The following is a 16,572-nucleotide window of genomic DNA, read 5'->3' as shown; positions in this document are numbered from 1 at the left end:
ATCCATGCTGATAAATACAATGAAGAAAAGTAAGACCATGAGTTCCTGTCATTGTCAGCACCCATTCCAATAAGGTAGCATAGGTAGGAAACCATGTGAGTGCAGGAGCATAGAGGTCACAGATAGGAACAATGTCAGTGCAGGGACATAGAGGTCAGAGAGAGGAACAGGTGAAGGAGATCAGCCACTAGAGAGCAGGTTAAACAAGGCCAGAGGAGCCTAAAGTGCCCCCCTATTCCAAGGGATGAGGGCTTTGGGCAAGGATCAACAATATGTACCCAGGGTGCTGCCTCTCCCACCAGCTCTGCCACCATCCACGGGAATTAAGTCTGAGATTCTGCACTCTGGAGCTGCCCAGACTCCAGAAGCTGCCAGATCATCTCAGGGCGGCAGGTGGAGCAGCTGGGTGGAGTAGGGAAGCTGTATCCATACCTTGCTGGTGAGGTACAGGGTCTTGCTAAACTCCTGGTCAGCATAAGTAGAAAGGATGGCGAACACTCTGCCCCACAAGGGAACCTTTCTTCTGTTATCCGGTGTCTCCATGAAAATCAGCAGCAAAGGCCAATTCTTCCTGTGATGTCATAGCTACCAAATTCAGAGTTCCAGAACTGAGAACCGAGGGAAGAATAGAACAGAGTGCATGACACTCCCTTGAGTGTCACTCCCCCATGGGAAAAGCATGGACCCCAGTTGTCCCATGGAGGACGTGATTCCTGTCTAAATCCACTCAGGAAAGTATATGTAATCCCTAATCAGCCCTCTGCAAAATCCATCAGAGTGGCTGCCCGCCTCTCCTTCCTGCTTCATTCAGCCTATGGCCTCGGTGAGATGCCTCTGCAGGAGCTGTCAAAAACCAGCTGCTCACATCAAAATGGTGGTTCTGTGACATCTCAGCCTAGCGCCCTCACAGGAGATGTCCGTGGTGGCGAATCTCCTCTTATGCCTCAGATTACAGCTTTGGTGAAACACCACTGCAGGATCTGTTCACAGGAGCTGTGCATAGGGGCAGCGCCTTCTCTCCAGCCCCACCTCCCCATCACCAAGCAGTGCCACAAAGATGGTGCCTCAGCAAAAACAGGCTGCATCCAGGAAGTACTTATCACTCTAACCCATTCCCAATGCAGGGAAAAGAAGTGAAAAAGAGCTGCCAATCCCTGAGCTTCCCAGAAAACCTGACCAATCCCTGAGCAGGATACCCATCAATCCTTGAACAGGAAAACCCACCAATCCCTGAGCTCCCCAAGCTCAAACTTAAAATCCCACCAATCTTCACCCTGGAAATCTCTACCCTGAGAAGCTCCGCCCACTCAGAAATCCTATGTAAGTCCTGCCCCTTTGCCATATTCCCTGCTCTCCCCTCCCAAGCCGAGGGCTGCTATTCCTGGATTTGTCCCTCCACGCCTAGACCCTCCAATAAACATTTCATTAGATTTCCTGCCTGGTGTGACCTTCTTCCCAAGAAGAAAAGAAGTAATGACGAGAAAAAGCAAAGAAAGAGCAGGGCGGAGGCACCTGAGCTGCTCTGCTCAGCTCGGCTCAGCTCAGGTGGGGATACTCTCAGGTGGGGATACTCTCAGGTGGGGAGCTGCAGTGCCTCTCCTGAGGAGGCTTCCTCTCAGAGCTATCTTGTTTTTGAACTCTTGTATCTCAGGAAGCCCTTCCCCTGTGACACTGTCGCACCTCAGAGCTGTAAAGTCTTTGAGCTTCTGTGTCTCATGATGCCATTCCACTGCGATAACTTCTCCAATCAGAGCTGTGTGGTTTGGGGCTTTCAAGTCCCAGGATCCCCTTCTATCCAAGCCGAAACACAGCATCGATCTCTCACTGCTCCACAATGGCCACGGGCCTGGGAGAGACCCCCATCCCGACCCTCATGCACTTGGTCCCTGGTGACAGTGTGGCTAGAGGATGATCAAAAGAAACTTCAACTGGAGGTTTTCCAAGACTTCCTCTATCGCCAACTTGGTTGTCTCCTCACTCCACTGTATTAGATTTTAATTCTATTCTTTTAAATGCATGCTTCCTTGTGTGGCGGTTCATTTTCTGAGGAAGATGTTTCCTCTTTATCTAGTCTCCTGCAATCTTAAGTGCCATACTTGTTCCCTGAGGCTTGTCTTTAAATAGGTGTGGATGTTTCAGTGACAGGTGTCAGGTTCAAAAATTTCTGTCAAACTAGAACACTCTCCTCACTGGTCAAGCTGGTGGCCCTAGCAGCTGCAAGATTGAAAATCCCCCATGGTTTCTTCTTAGTAGGAGCGAGGGTCATTTGTAAAGGCAATTGCCACCGAGCCTAATGTCAGGTCTAAAGGAAACGCTAACCACCACCACCTCAACCCTGAAAGGCAGTCCAAATGCCCCAAAACGAGCTTAACCTGGACCACAGGAGGGTTTCTGATGCTTAGATAAAATCCCATTTTCTTCAGGAACTTTGAAACCAACAGAGTCATATCCCTTCCATCTGGCCAAAGGGACATATGACTTTCCAATCAATACATACCTGCGGTTCTTATCAACATATCAAGTCCATGATAGTCTCTCAGTTCCTCCTCAGAAGTCCTTGTACATTTCAAAGCCTGGCCCTTGCCTCCCTGCTAAACTCCTGCTAAACCCAACGAGCCTGCTGTTCTCTGCACTGCTATTCTCCAGATGCTCTCTCTATTCTCTCTCCCCTGCTATTCCTCTCTCACAGATAGTCCTGGCCACATCCAGTCTGCAGCTACTGTTCAGTACTCCTCTCTCTATGCTCCGGACTCTTCCAGACCCTCTGTACATTTTCTCTCACTTATCTACACACCTGACCTCTTATTCTTTAAGCAAAACAAAACAACCCCACTGAATACAATTGGTGCTGTTTGACTACTCTTGGCTTTGGAGACTGCCCTGGAGTTTGGTCCATTTATGAAAGATTACACTCTATAAAGAAAACTCTCTTCCTCCAAAAACTCTTAGATGCCGATTGCTTCTCAACTAGGGGTGGAGTTTCCTTCTCAATTCCTCTCTCGGTGCTGAGGTTTTGCTTCACCTAAGCTTGTGAGGGTCTTGTCCATGCTGTCACAGTTGTTGTGAGCTCCTATGTGGAACTTCCCTACTGTGTCCAGAAAACTCTGTTGGTCTTAATACCTGAGTTAAACCATTTTTGCTCAGAAAATCCTTTCCTGGGGCTGGAGAGATGACTCGGTGGTTAGGCGCACTTCTTGCTCTTGCAAATGTCCTGTATTGGGTGGTTTACAACCATCCATAACTCCATCTAGTTCCAGGGAATCTGAAGCTATATATCTTCTGACATCCACAGGGCCCAGGCATGTCCACTGGTGCACATACATACATGGAAGCAAAATGTTTGCACACATTTAAAAAGAAATAAAATCCTTTCTTCTGCTATCAAGTGTTCAAGCATATCCTGTACATTTTCCTTTGAAATCCAAGGTATCACGTCTCACGTTGTGGTCCTTGATCTACTTTGAGTTGAGTTTTTATGGAGCAAAAGCTATGGTCTTGTGTCATTCTTCTGCATGTGTCTATCTAGCTGTTCAGCAATTTTGTTGAAGATTCTCTTTTCTCCCATGTGTACTGATGTTAAGATGCTTTTCCTAATTCTATGAAGAATTGAGTTGGAATTTAGATGGGGATTGCACGGTACTCATGTTCTTCTATGTAAAGTCTGTATCGATTCACATTCTGCCAAGATTGGGTTAGAGATGCCACTCTTGTCATAATCCCCACATCTTTTATTAATAAGAGGCTGTAACTGCTGTATACTCACTGTCAGACTACAGACACATCATACAATGTTTGGAATTTATTCAAATGATGCCATATATTGATTGTTTTATTGAACCAGCTTGCCTCTCTTAGGAAACCCTACTTAATTATGATCACAATCTTTTTACAGACATTTAGGTTTTGTTTGCTCATATTTTGTAAAGGATTATCTTCTGTTTGATCAAGTACCTCTAGTGTTCTGTGTCCTCTCCTGGGCTTTCTAGACAGACTACCCTGCTCTCATGGGATGTTTGGAATAATACCCTATCTTTTGATTTGTTTAAGCATAAAAATATTGATTCCGTTTTCTGAAATACTGGTGAACTTCAGCTTTATTACCCAATAATGTCTGCTGCCTTTCTGAGAAGGAAAGCTATTATCAATCAATTCCCTCACTCACTATTAGGCTGTTCAGACTCTCTACTTTTTGCTGATTTCTTTCTTTGTATGTTGTACATGTGGAAGAATTTCTCCATTTTCCCTAGATAATTGAATATGTTTGCCAATAATAATCATTAGCAGTAGTTTCATATAATTCTTTGTGGTTGTGGTGTTGTGTCTGTATTTTTTCCTTTTTTTATTGGATATTTTCTTTATTTACATTTCAAATGTTATCACCTTTCCTGGTTTATCTCTCCAGAAACCTCTACCCCATCCATTTCCCCCTGCTTCTATGAGGGTGCTTCCCCAACTACACACTCACTCCCAAATCCCCACCCTCCTCTGCACTGGTGCATCGACCCTTAACTGGCCTCTCCTCCCACTGATGCCAGACAATGCCATCCTCTGCTACATATGTGCCTGGAGCCATGGGTCTGTCCGTGTGTACCCTTTAGATGGTGGTTTAGTCCCTGGGAGCCCTGGGAGTCTGGTTGGTTGATACTATTGTTCTTCCTATGGGGTGCAAACCCCTTCAGCTCCTTTATTCTGATCTCTAACTCCTTCATTGGGAACCCCGTTCTCAGTCCAGTGGTTGGCTGTGAGCATTAAACTCTGTATTTTCCAGGCTCTGGCAGAGCTTCTCAGGACACAGCTATATCAGGCTCCTGTCAGCATGCATTTTTTGGCAGCCACAATAGTGTCTGGGTTTGATGCCTGTATATGGGATGGATTCCTAGGTGGGGCAGTCTCTGGATGGCCTTTCCTTCAGTATCTGCTCCACATTTTGTCTATGTATTTCCTCTTGTGAGTATTTTGTTCCCCCTTCTAAGAAGGTCTGGAACATCCACACATTGTTCTTCCTTCTCTTTGAGCTTCATGTGGTCTGTGAATTATATCTTAGGTATTCCAAGCTTTTGGGCTAACATCCACTTATCAGTGAGTGCATACCATGATATTTTGTAGTTCCTTCCATTTACCTAAGAATTTCATGAAGTCATTGTTTTTAATAGCTGAGTAGTACTCCATTGTGTAGATGTACTACATTTTCTGTATCCATTCCTCTGTTGAAGGACATCTGGGTTCTTTCCAGCTTCTGGCTATTATAAATAAGGCTCAATAAACATAGTGGAGCATGTGTCTTTGTTATATGTTGGAGCATCTTTTGGGTATATGCACAGGAGTAGTGTAGCTAGATCTTCAGGTAGTACTATGGCCAATTTTCTGAGGAACCTCCAGACTGATTTCCAGAGTGTTGTACCAGTCTGCAATCCCACCAACAATGGAGGAGTGTTCCTCTTTCTCCACATCCTCACCAGCATCTGTTGTTACCTGAGTTTTTGAACTTAGCCATTCTGCTGGGGTGAGGTGGAATCTCAGGGTTGTTTTGATTTGTATTTCTCTGATGACTAAGGATGTTGAACATTTCTTGAGGTGCTTCTGAGCCATTCAATCTTCCTCAGCTGAGAATTCTTTGTTTAGCTCCATACCCCGTTTTTAATAGGGTTATTTGAATCTCTGGGGTCTAACTTCTTGAATTCCTTGTATATACTGGATATTAGATCTCTATCAGATATAGCATGGGTAAAAAAAAATCTTTTCCCAATCTGTTGGTTGCCATTATGTCCTATTGACCGTGTCCTTTGACTTACAGAAGCTTTTCAATTTATTGAGGACCCATTTGTCCACTGTTGATCTAAGAGCATAAGCTGTTGGTGCTCTGTTCAAGAAATTTTCCCTGTGCCCATGTGTTCGAGATTCTTTCCCACTTTTTCTTCTATTAGTTTGAGTGTATCTGGTTTGATGTGGAGGTCCTTGATCCACTTGGACTTAAGCTTTGTACAGGGTGATAAGAATGGATTGATTTGCATTCTTCTACATGCTGACCTCCAGTTGAACCAGCACCATTTGTTGAAAATGCTGTTCATTTTCAACTAAGTGGTTTTAGCTCCTTTTTCAAAGATCAAGTGACTATAAGTGTTTGGGTTCTTTACTGGGTCTTCAATTCTATTCCATTGATCTACCTGCCTGTCTCTGTACCAATACCATGCAGATTTTATCACTATTGCTTGTAATAGAGCTTGAGTTCAAGGATGGTGATTTCCCCAGAAGTTCTTTTATTGTTGAGAATAGTTTTCACTATCCTGGGTTTTTTGTTATTCCAAATGAATTTGAAAATTGCTCTTTCTAACTCTATGAAGAATTGACTCTATTGGAATTTTGATGGGAATTGCATTGAATCTGTTGATTGCTTTCAGCAAGATGGCCATTTTTACTGTATTAATCCTGCCACTCCATGAGTCTGGGAGATCTTTCCATCTTCTGAGATCTTCAATTTCTTTGTTCAGAGACTTGAAGTTCTTGTCATACAGATCTTTCACTTGCTTGGTTAGAGTCACACTGAGGTATTTTATATTATTTGTGACTATTGTGAAGGGTTTAAAATTAGTTTAAAATTGTAGTGTACTTGTGAATCTTTTGAAAGCCAACTTACTACTAATTACTAGTTTCAAGAATTGTGATATAAAAGGTACTTTTTATTTAAATCTTCTTAAACTGGTTCAGGCTTTTTTCCTGTAGCAACATGTGATGTTTTCTGGAGAGATCTCCAGTAATAAGATTGTTTCTATTGGATTCAATTCTATATTCTTTTAACTCCGCTTGCTCAACATGATTAAGTACAATGTATCTGGATGGCTTCTTGCCTGATCTGCCCATGACTGGAAAGTGGTATGTTGCAGTTCCCTGTTGTTATTTACTGAAATCTGTCTGTTCCTTCAGATCCTTTAGTATTGGTTGTATCTTCTTCAATATTTAATGCACATATACTTGCAAATATCTATATTGTCTATAATTTGTCCATTTTCATTTTACAACATATTTCTCCATTTCCTTTTAAAGTGCTTATGAATAGTTTTATAATGACCCTTGGGGGAGGCAGCACAGTTTCTGAACTCAGTAACCACAAGGGAACAAAACTGATTGGAACTTTGTCATTAATATTTTGTTCCCCAGGTTCCTAGCAGGTATATTGTCCAGAGATTATGAAATTATAAGCTTTTATTTAATGAGAGGCTCTGAGAATTGAGTTGATGGAACCAAATAAGCAATACAGCTCCTGGCATTGCCATTAGTTCACTAATCCAAGCATATGTGAAAAAAATTCTGCTCCAGAGAACGTTACTGAGGTTCAGGACTCACTCTGTACCTCATCTCACTGACCTGATTAAGTCTACCTCATTAACTCCACCTGTCTCTTTTCTGAAAGGTAAGATACACAAGACACCTGAAAATTATAGCATCTGATCGAGTACAGTGAACTCCTGGCCAATGGAACAAGAGATGGAAAAGCAGTTCTTCCAGCCAAACAGCCTAGGGTTAGACAACAGGGAAATGTCTCACTTCCAACACAATTTACAAAGGGTCAAGTGACTGATGGATGGGAAGCCTAAGGCCAACTGCAGATTGTTCACAGTCAGCATCCCTCTTGCTCCTCGGTCCTCCTGACATCATAGCTGCAGGCTTTCTTCTCCCGTCAGATGTAACCATTTCCTGCTGCTCTCTAGGATTTTTTAGTTTCTTTTGTGTTATATTTTGGGGGGGTTGTGTGTTTTACTCATTGTTCATTACCTTTGGATCACCCACTAGTTCTTATCCACCTGGTCTTCATTGCTCACACATCTCCAGCATCTGACCAGCCTCCTTTAGGTACTTTTGAAATATGGCTGACATCTCTCTCTTTCCATGTTTCTAGGGCCTATGGATTTGATAGGATGAAGTCATAAAACACGAAGAATTAACATGACTCATATAAATGTAAGCACCATAAACAACTTACTCAATTGTAGGCTTATCTCTTTTTATGTCCAAAATTCTTTCTGTGCATGTCATAAAATAAGCTTTATTTTAAAAATAGGCTTCATTATGAAAACTTATATGTAAACACACACACAGAGAGAGAGAGAGAGAGAGAGAGAGAGAGAGAGAGAGCAAAGCTAACCAGACCTGAGTCTATACATCTCCATGAACTTCTGCACAGTTAGAGCAGCCATTCAGAGGCTGTGGATCTTCATTCACTCTGAAACATATTTTTGCTCTATGACAATGCTTACTCATATATATTAATTTACAAAATAATTGGCTACAAGATGCTGTATTCACATATGCATCCTATGTACTTTAATCAAGCTCGCCTCCTGATACCTTATTGGCTATACTTCTCCTGAGCCCTCTACTTGCCTGTCTTTAATTTAATACAGGTTCTTTTATATTTAAATTAATATGAATTACATCATTTCTCTTCTTCCCTATCCTTCCATGTACACCCACTTCCTCTCAAATGTCTGTCCTCTTTTTCTTTAATTATTGTTGCATAGATGCATACGTATATAAATAAAACATGCTGAGTCCATTCAGTTGCTCAAATGCATGTGGGCACTTGATATTGGATAACCAATTAGAGGACTCACACTTGAGGATGAGTCTCCCTCTCCCAGCAGTCCTTAGTTGCCTGTAGTTCTTCCTCTAGGGGTGGGACCCCGAGATTTCTCCCTTCCATAGCAGCATGTCTACTCGTATTGTCATGGTTCAGATTCTATTCAGGCTGTTGTATTTCTGAGGTACCATGTGTGCAGTATCCTCCTTGTTGTTTCTAGGAGACAATCTCACAGCAGACTTCCTGGCCCTCTGGCTCTTACAATATTTCTGATGCCTTCTCTATAAAGAAAAGTTTCTCTGATGAGGGGCAAGAGCTACACTTATCTGTGGGTATGAGGATAAGTATTCAGAATGCAGTTAGGAAGTATATCAGTTTAGTACAGTGGTGTTGTTAGGATGTGCTACTCTAAGATTCATGCCCTCAACAACTCAACTCACCAAATTTGGGTAGGTATGTGACCATTTTTACAAAATATCTGTTTATTGCTGGGGATAGTAAATGAAGTGGTATGTTTTGTGCTTAAATATTTAGACTTACACAATACACATTTTAGTAGTGATAACTTTTAATCAATTTTATACAGTCATTTTCTCATCTGAAAGTGAATGATTGCTTTTAGTTATACTATGAAAAACTATCACTTCTTCTTTAATCACGTTGAAGTTTTATAATAGTACATGGTAATGCCAGTAGCAGACATGAATATTTGCTTTTAATATGAGCTTATTGGACACTGTTCCTCTAGTTTCATGTCTTGATGGATATTAGCTGATAAAGAATCTATTTTGCTATGTTTAGCTAGAATCCTTACATTCAGAATTCTCCCAGAGCTATTTCCATAGAGTGTTTTTATCACCTATAAAGATGAACTCAGTATTTCAGAATGACTTCTACTAAGTCATTGTATGATAATAAATCAATTACCACCATGGCAAGTGAATTTCTTTTTTGAATTGCCTGCAACCTAGTCATCATATATAGCACTCAATGAATACATTTTCTAACCTAACTTGTTTAGAATAGTTTTCGATGGATACTACTTAATAAAGCAAACAGACATTCTTATGTGAGGAAGGTTGTTTTAATAGAATTAATCTTTTAAACGTCTTTTTATTTAATTTATTTACTGGGCAGGGACTATGCCATACTATGGTGTTTCTGTAGAGGTCAGAGGGCATCCAGAAGGTTCATTCCATTCTTTCACCATATGGATCCCAGGACTGAATCCAGGCTGTTAGCATCAGGGAAATCACCTTTACCTGCTGATATATTTCACTGGATTCTGAACAATTCTTATAAACTAAATTTAGACAAAATTACCACACTAGCATCTTGATCTCCAGGAGGGTGAAATTCAGCTAGTGAAGTAATTTCATCCTTTATACTTGTTCCATTTTTTAAAACATGTGTATGCATTTTGGCTACATATAGATTTGTGTAGCATGTGTGTGGCTGCTGTTCACTGAGGCCAGAAGTCACCAGATGTCCTGAAACTGGAGTTACTGATGTTCACAAGCTGCCATGGGGTTGCTGGGAATCAAACTCAGGTTCCTTTGAGGAGCAACAGGTGCTCTTAACTGCACGGTCATCTCTCTTTCTCTCAGGCTTTTTGTCACCTTCTCACCACTTACTGAAGGGGTATTTAACTATAACCCTAAACTTTATATTTAAACTATTATAGTTGTTGTTGCATTTTTATTTATTTATTTATTTATCTATCTATCTATTTATTTATTTATTTATTTATTTATTTATTTATTTATTTTGGAGCTGGGAACTGAACCCAGGGCCTTGCGCTTGCTAGGCAAGCGCTCTACCACTGAACTAAATCCCCAACCCCTTGTTGTTGCATTTTAAAGTAATGATATCACACACTTTGGCTGCAGAATATACAGATATCAATCTCAAACTTCCCAGGAAACCATCTTTTAGCTGGCTAGATTTAATAGTGCTGGAAGCTACTATGGAGTTGGGTGGGAGAGAAAAGTTATCAGGGGTCTTACCCAGCACTGGACCCTGCATACTACAATACTGACCTTCTATGCAAGATGTGCCCACTGTTGCAATGTTGGCCTGGAAATTTCATGCCTGGTACTGTAGACACGGTCAAAAATTCATGGCTGGGAAGTATTAAGCCTTATGGTTGAATCTACTACTTCTGTTTTGCTAAACGCCTTCTAAATAACTGTGCTTCTACCCATAGACCTGTCTTGGTGAGAAGAGCTTCTTTTTGCAGTGAGCAGCAGTCGGTGAGGACTCATGACTGGCCAACATGCTGAGAATAACTGACCGTGAGTGCTCAGCCCTACGGGGGTCATCTTTATCAGCCTCTCGTACTTTCAGGGCTCAGGGAACACTGAAAAAGAAGGCAGAGAGGAATTAAGGGACAGCAGGTAGGGAGAAGTGTTGTGAAATGTCATATTCCGGATATGATGTGACTCATGAACTGTAGATATCATCAGTTCAACAAAGTCAAAATTCCCAGCAGGGAATTCTGGGAGGGAAGGGCTCTTGAGACCCAAACCTTTATAAAGAGACAACTGATGGCTTTCTAGGGGAGGGAGATGTGCTTTTCTTCAGGAGTGAGGCATTGGTAGGGTCCATATGCCTCAGTGGATTACTCCACAATCATACCCACATGGGCATCACCAATTGGTCTTAGTGGGTTATATCTATATACTTATGCATATATATGCACAAATATTTAATAATAACAATTAAAAAAGAGGAAGCCAGGAATTTGAGAGGGGCATGGGATGCATTGGAGAAAGAAAAGACAATGGGGGATATGGTTTTATTCTAATTTAAAAAAAAATTACCTACCTGAGCATGACGGAGCATGTCTTTAATCCCAGCAGAGGCAGGCAGATCTTTGTGACCTGAGCTACAATGTGAGTTCCAGGATGGCTAAGGCTACACAGAAACACCCCATCTCAAAAAATAAAAACTATAACAAAAGAAAAAGCACCCATTTTAAGAGGAAAAATAACTAAGAAATAAAAACACATTGTGTTCTATAAAAAGGAGAATGTGACGTTGGGAGGGCTGTTCATGTTATTCGATGAACATGGGAGGAACTAGAGGCTGTAATGAGCAGTGGAAGGGATCATATCTCACTGTGCATGAATATGAAATTCTCAAAGAATGCATTTTTTAAAAATAAATGATCAAAAGTAATTGAAGATACCTTAGGTGATAAAGGCTGACTAAGGAAGAGCTGGGGTAGCTCAGTGTCTGAGGTCAGATGCGAATACTACATTAAGTGTTATAGCTAGGAGTCCCTCATGAGGTGATCCACGGGAGATTATGGCTGAACTTAGAAACCTCAGCCTCTACAGAGGGGCAAGCACTAAGCAAATGCCTCCTGTCGCCAATGCTTGGGGTCTGAGTTAAGGCAGATGCACCCCTGCTAGGTTTGTTTCCTCTGAGTTCAGTCATCCTGTTTCTTCTCTTCTACAGAAACTTCATTTACATGGAACCACACAACCACACGGGGATTCCAGAATTTTACCTGTTGGGACTTTCAGAGAATCCAGAGATTCAGCCTGTTCTTTTTGGACTGTTTTTGTCTTTATACTTGGTGACCGTCTTTGGGAACCTGCTCATCATCCTGGCCATTGTCTCTGACCCTAAGCTGCACACACCAATGTATTTATTCCTCTCTAACTTATCTTTCTCTGACATCTGTTTCACCTCTACCACTGTCCCAAAGATGCTGCTGGACATCCAGACTCAGAGTAAGCTCATCACCTACGCAGGCTGCATCACACAGATGTACTTCTTCACTGTCTTTGGACTTCTGGACAACTTGCTTCTGACTGTGATGGCATATGACCGCTTTGTGGCCATCTGCCACCCCCTGCACTATACAGTCCTCATGAACCCTAAGCTCTGCTCTCAGCTAGTTCTCCTGGCATGGCTCATAAGCATACTTGGAGCCCTACCTGAGAGTTTAACCGCACTGAGCCTGTCTTTCTGTGCCGTCGTGGAAATCCCACACTATTTTTGTGAACTTCCTGAAGTTCTTAAGCTAGCCTGCTCTGACACCTTCATCAACAACATCGTGTTGTATGTTGTAACAGGCATCATGGGCTTTTTTCCTCTTGCTGGGATACTTTTCTCTTATTCTCAAATTGTGACATCTGTCTTGCAGATTTCAACAGTGGGAGGAAAGTATAAAGCATTTTCCACCTGCGGCTCCCATCTCTCAGTCGTGTCTCTGTTCTATGGAACATGCCTTGGAGTGTACCTCAGTTCTACATGGACACAGGCTTCTTGGGCAGGAGTGTTTGCTTCTGTTCTGTATACTGTGGTCACTCCCATGATGAACCCTTTCATCTACAGCCTGAGGAACAGGGACATGAAGAGAGCCCTGAATACACTACTATGTAGTGTGTCATTCTCACCTTGAAAGTAGTTTTTAAAAAATGTGTATGTGTTTAAGTGTATGTGAGAAGGTGCGTGTATGTGCATGCGCGCGCGCGCGCGCGTGTGTGTGTGTGTGTGTGTGTGTGTGTGTGTGTGTGTGTGTGTGTGTGTTTAGAACAGAGGACAACTCCGGGTGTTCCTCTTCAAGATGACCATCAACCTTATTTTTGGAGACAGAGTCCCCCTGGGGGCTTCTTGAGGCTTGGTGCTCACTGCTTCAGTTCGGGTAGTTAGCCAGTGAAATTCTAGGATTTTCTGTCTCCGCCTGCCCTACATTGGGATTATAAATGTGCATCATGCTGATTTCTTTCTACATGGATTCTATGGGTTAAATTTGGGTGCTCATGCTTACATGACAAGCACTTCTGAAAGTTGAGATATCTTTGTCTTTGTTGACTGTGTGTTTTGACCTTGTGGACACATTTGATCAGGAACAGTGAGTGGGACACAATGTTCAATAGATTGGGATCTAAGACTTCCTAACTATATTTACACTCAAATGCTTTGCTTACTGTGTTTATTAGCAATTTGTAAATGTTGTTTTCTGAACTGTTTTCAAGTCCTTGCCTGAGTTTTAAGTTTTCTTATTTTCAATCTGGAGGAGCATTAAATTCTGTATTATATATGTATGTGCTGTCTTAGTCACTATTCTATTGCTGTGAAGAGACCCTATAAGCAATGCAACTATTATGAAAGAAAGCATTTAATTATAGGCTTGCTTACAGTTTCAGAAATTAGTCCATTATTATCATGGTGGGAAGCATGGTAACACTCAGGCAGACATGACTCTGGAGAAGTAGCTGAGAGTTCAATATACTGATCCATAGATACACACACACACACACACACACACACACACACACACACACACACACACACACAGGCACACGAGAGAGACACAGAGAGACAGAGAGAGAGAGAATGATCTGGGCCTATCATAGACTTTCAAAACCTCAAAACCCATCCACAGTGACACAATTCCTCCAAGGCCACATCTCCAAATCCTTCTAATCCTTTTAAATATTGCCACTTCCTAGTAAAAAATATGAGCCTACAGGGACCATTTTAATTCAAAACATCAATTCCACTCCCTGGCCCCCACAGGGATATGATATAATCATATCATAAAGCAAAAATACACTCAGTCCAACTTCAAAATTCTTCATGGTCTATTGTAGTCTCAATACTATTTAAAAGCCCCAACTTTCTTCTGAGACTCATGACAATCTCTTAAATGTAATCCCTTGTAAAATAAAAATAAAAAGGTTGATCACATATTTCCAACACACAATGGCACAGAACATATATTGCCTTTTCACAATAGAGACAAGGAATCACAGAAAGGAAATCCTGATCAAAAGTAAGTCTGAAGCCCAACAGGGAAAACTTCGCATTCTGCATCTCCATGTCTAATGTCAAAGTGTTCTTCAGATCTCCAACTGCTGATGTCCAGCCTCAGCATAAGGAATGTCCTGAGAAAGGGGGGATGGGAGCGGCATTGATTCAGTAGTGACTCAGAGTTGGTAGGAGATGCAAGCTTTCTGACCTCTCTTTGCCTGAGGATCCTCATTCTTCCTTTTCCTGTCTTCATTCTTCCTTCTTCCCATCCTTTTTTCCTTCTTTCTTCTCATTCTTTTTTCCTTCTTCTTTTTCATTCTTTTGCCTTCTCTTGACCAGAGAGGCCAAACCCAGTCTTATTTGCTAAAGCTACACTATCAAGGTTTTGAACATTGCTAGGATTTTTTTTTAGAAATCCTTAAATTTACATGAATTTTATAAATCCCAAATCATTAGTCCCCTGCTTCCTTAAAACAGAAACTAAACACAAAGCAAAAGCACATTTCCTTATAGGTTTTATACAGCCTGTTCTCAACAGGTAGTTCTTGCGGTTTCCTGGTACACCGGACAGCAGTCTTTAGAAATTATTTTCATGTAATAACAGAAAAGTAGCAGACTACTAAGGTTAAAATGATTTCTTACATAAAATGATTTTAAAATTTATGCAAGTAAAGTTGTCTTCAATCCTTCAAGTAGCTAGAACAACAAAGTACTAACTTTTTATATGCTGATATGTTATCTTTTTATACTCCAATCTTTGGCTCCTTATGCCAGCAATTCCATGGCCTCATGCACTCTCCTTCCAAAACTATTTGTTTCTAGATTATATCCAATCCTTCCTTCTAGAAAAGAAATCCATCTATCATTTGTTTGTTTTCTATAGATTTCTCCTTCTTTTCCTATCTGTGCCTTTTCTTCTTGAGACCACTTTAACTATCTTTAATACCCCCAAGTTCACCCTGGCTAATTAATGCAGCAGCCACTGGACCAGAAAGTACATGTATCTCCTCATATAATTCTAAGTTCAAGGCCAAGTCACAATGAACTATTTCTACAAAGAACTATGTAGGCTTTTATGGCCTTCATGATTGTCTAGATCCTTTCCGATGGCCCTAAAAGGCCAAGCATCCTTCACAGCCTCATGACCACCTCCATTCCTCATTCTTGAGAACTGCATGTGTTTTATTTGTTATGGAGTGATTAGCTCTGAGTAATGGAGGAAGTATATTCCCCAGAAAGAGATATTGAAAGTAAAATAGAAGAGGCAGCAGATGAGTTTCAGGCCATCAGCACAAGTGGGGATCAATGGCCTGGCAAGGGTCAGGAACTGTGTCACACCTCCCATGTCATCCAATACTTTTCAGCTTTGTATATTGCAATGCATTCTCTTCTGGGCTGGTTCCACACCCAGTCTGCTGCTTTCTTTGGTATGTATCCCAAAATTCTGGCATCTTCAACATCTTGGAGTTGCCAACAGAGTCGAGACTCACTTTCACAGCTTCAGACAATGACCCTTTGAGCCTCCATGCCGAGACACCCCTGACACATTCCTGGCCCCAAAGTGTTTCATTAGCCCTGGAGGGAGATTCTACATCTCCTTTCTTGTATTCTTGACCTGAAACCCAGAACCACATGATTGAAGCTGCCACGTTCTGCTGCCCAATGAGGTTCTCAAACTCAGCTCCTTCATCCAATGACATTTGAATCAGCTTTCTGTCTCCAATGCTCTCCTTCACTACTCCAGCTTTCCTTTAACTCATATTTATAAGTTGGAAGCCTAGCTGGGTGAGGTCTTGCTCTGAGGTCACCATCCCTTTATTTCATTTATTGAAAAGTTTTAAGGCTTCTCTTTAAACATTTTATCTCCTTGCACATTAGATTCAGCTCCATGGCACTTCCTGGTGCTCCTTTTCTCCTCATGCTGTGTATTTTATAATCCTCTTTGGTCAGCTTATTCCTTTTCATTATATATCTGCACAGAGAGGTTATTAGTGACAACATGGCATAGTCAATACTAGGCTGTCTTAAAATCTCCTTTGCCAACACCATTAATCTCAAACTCTTCTATCAAAGACCAGCTTTGACATCCAGGGTAAACTGAGGCAGGGCATAAAGTCAGTCATTGGCTGGTGCCAGTGAGAATGCTCCCTGGGGAGGGTGGCTGACAAAGAATTTCTTTGGGGAACCACAAGAGGTCAGTAAAAAAAAGAGAGAGAAAGAGAAAAAGT

At 41.5% G+C, this 16,572-nt stretch overlaps 1 protein-coding gene across 2 annotated transcripts; it reads left to right on the top strand.

Moving 5' to 3' along the window:
• Positions 1–7,894: 7,894 nt before the first annotated feature.
• On the top strand, positions 7,895–12,996 carry Or7c19 (olfactory receptor family 7 subfamily C member 19). 2 transcript variants are annotated; one of them, XM_087594096.1, is made up of 3 exons: positions 7,895–7,956; positions 10,782–10,869; positions 12,038–12,996. In XM_087594096.1, exon 3 carries the CDS (start codon positions 12,051–12,053, stop codon positions 12,987–12,989), a length of 939 nt encoding a protein of 312 aa, XP_087450222.1. In that variant the 5' UTR covers positions 7,895–7,956; positions 10,782–10,869; positions 12,038–12,050; the 3' UTR covers positions 12,990–12,996. The 2 variants fall into 2 exon arrangements, with proteins under 2 accessions (XP_087450222.1, NP_001000108.1); NM_001000108.1 differs by lacking the exons at positions 7,895–7,956; positions 10,782–10,869 and having other exon boundaries at positions 12,051–12,989.
• The last annotated feature ends 3,576 nt before the right edge of the window (positions 12,997–16,572 follow it).

Source organism: Rattus norvegicus, chromosome 19 (assembly GCF_021556685.1).
Source record: "Rattus norvegicus strain SHRSP/BbbUtx chromosome 19, alternate assembly SHRSP_T2T, whole genome shotgun sequence".
NCBI lineage: Eukaryota > Metazoa > Chordata > Mammalia > Rodentia > Muridae > Rattus > Rattus norvegicus.
This window is presented reverse-complemented; position numbering and strand designations above follow the sequence as displayed.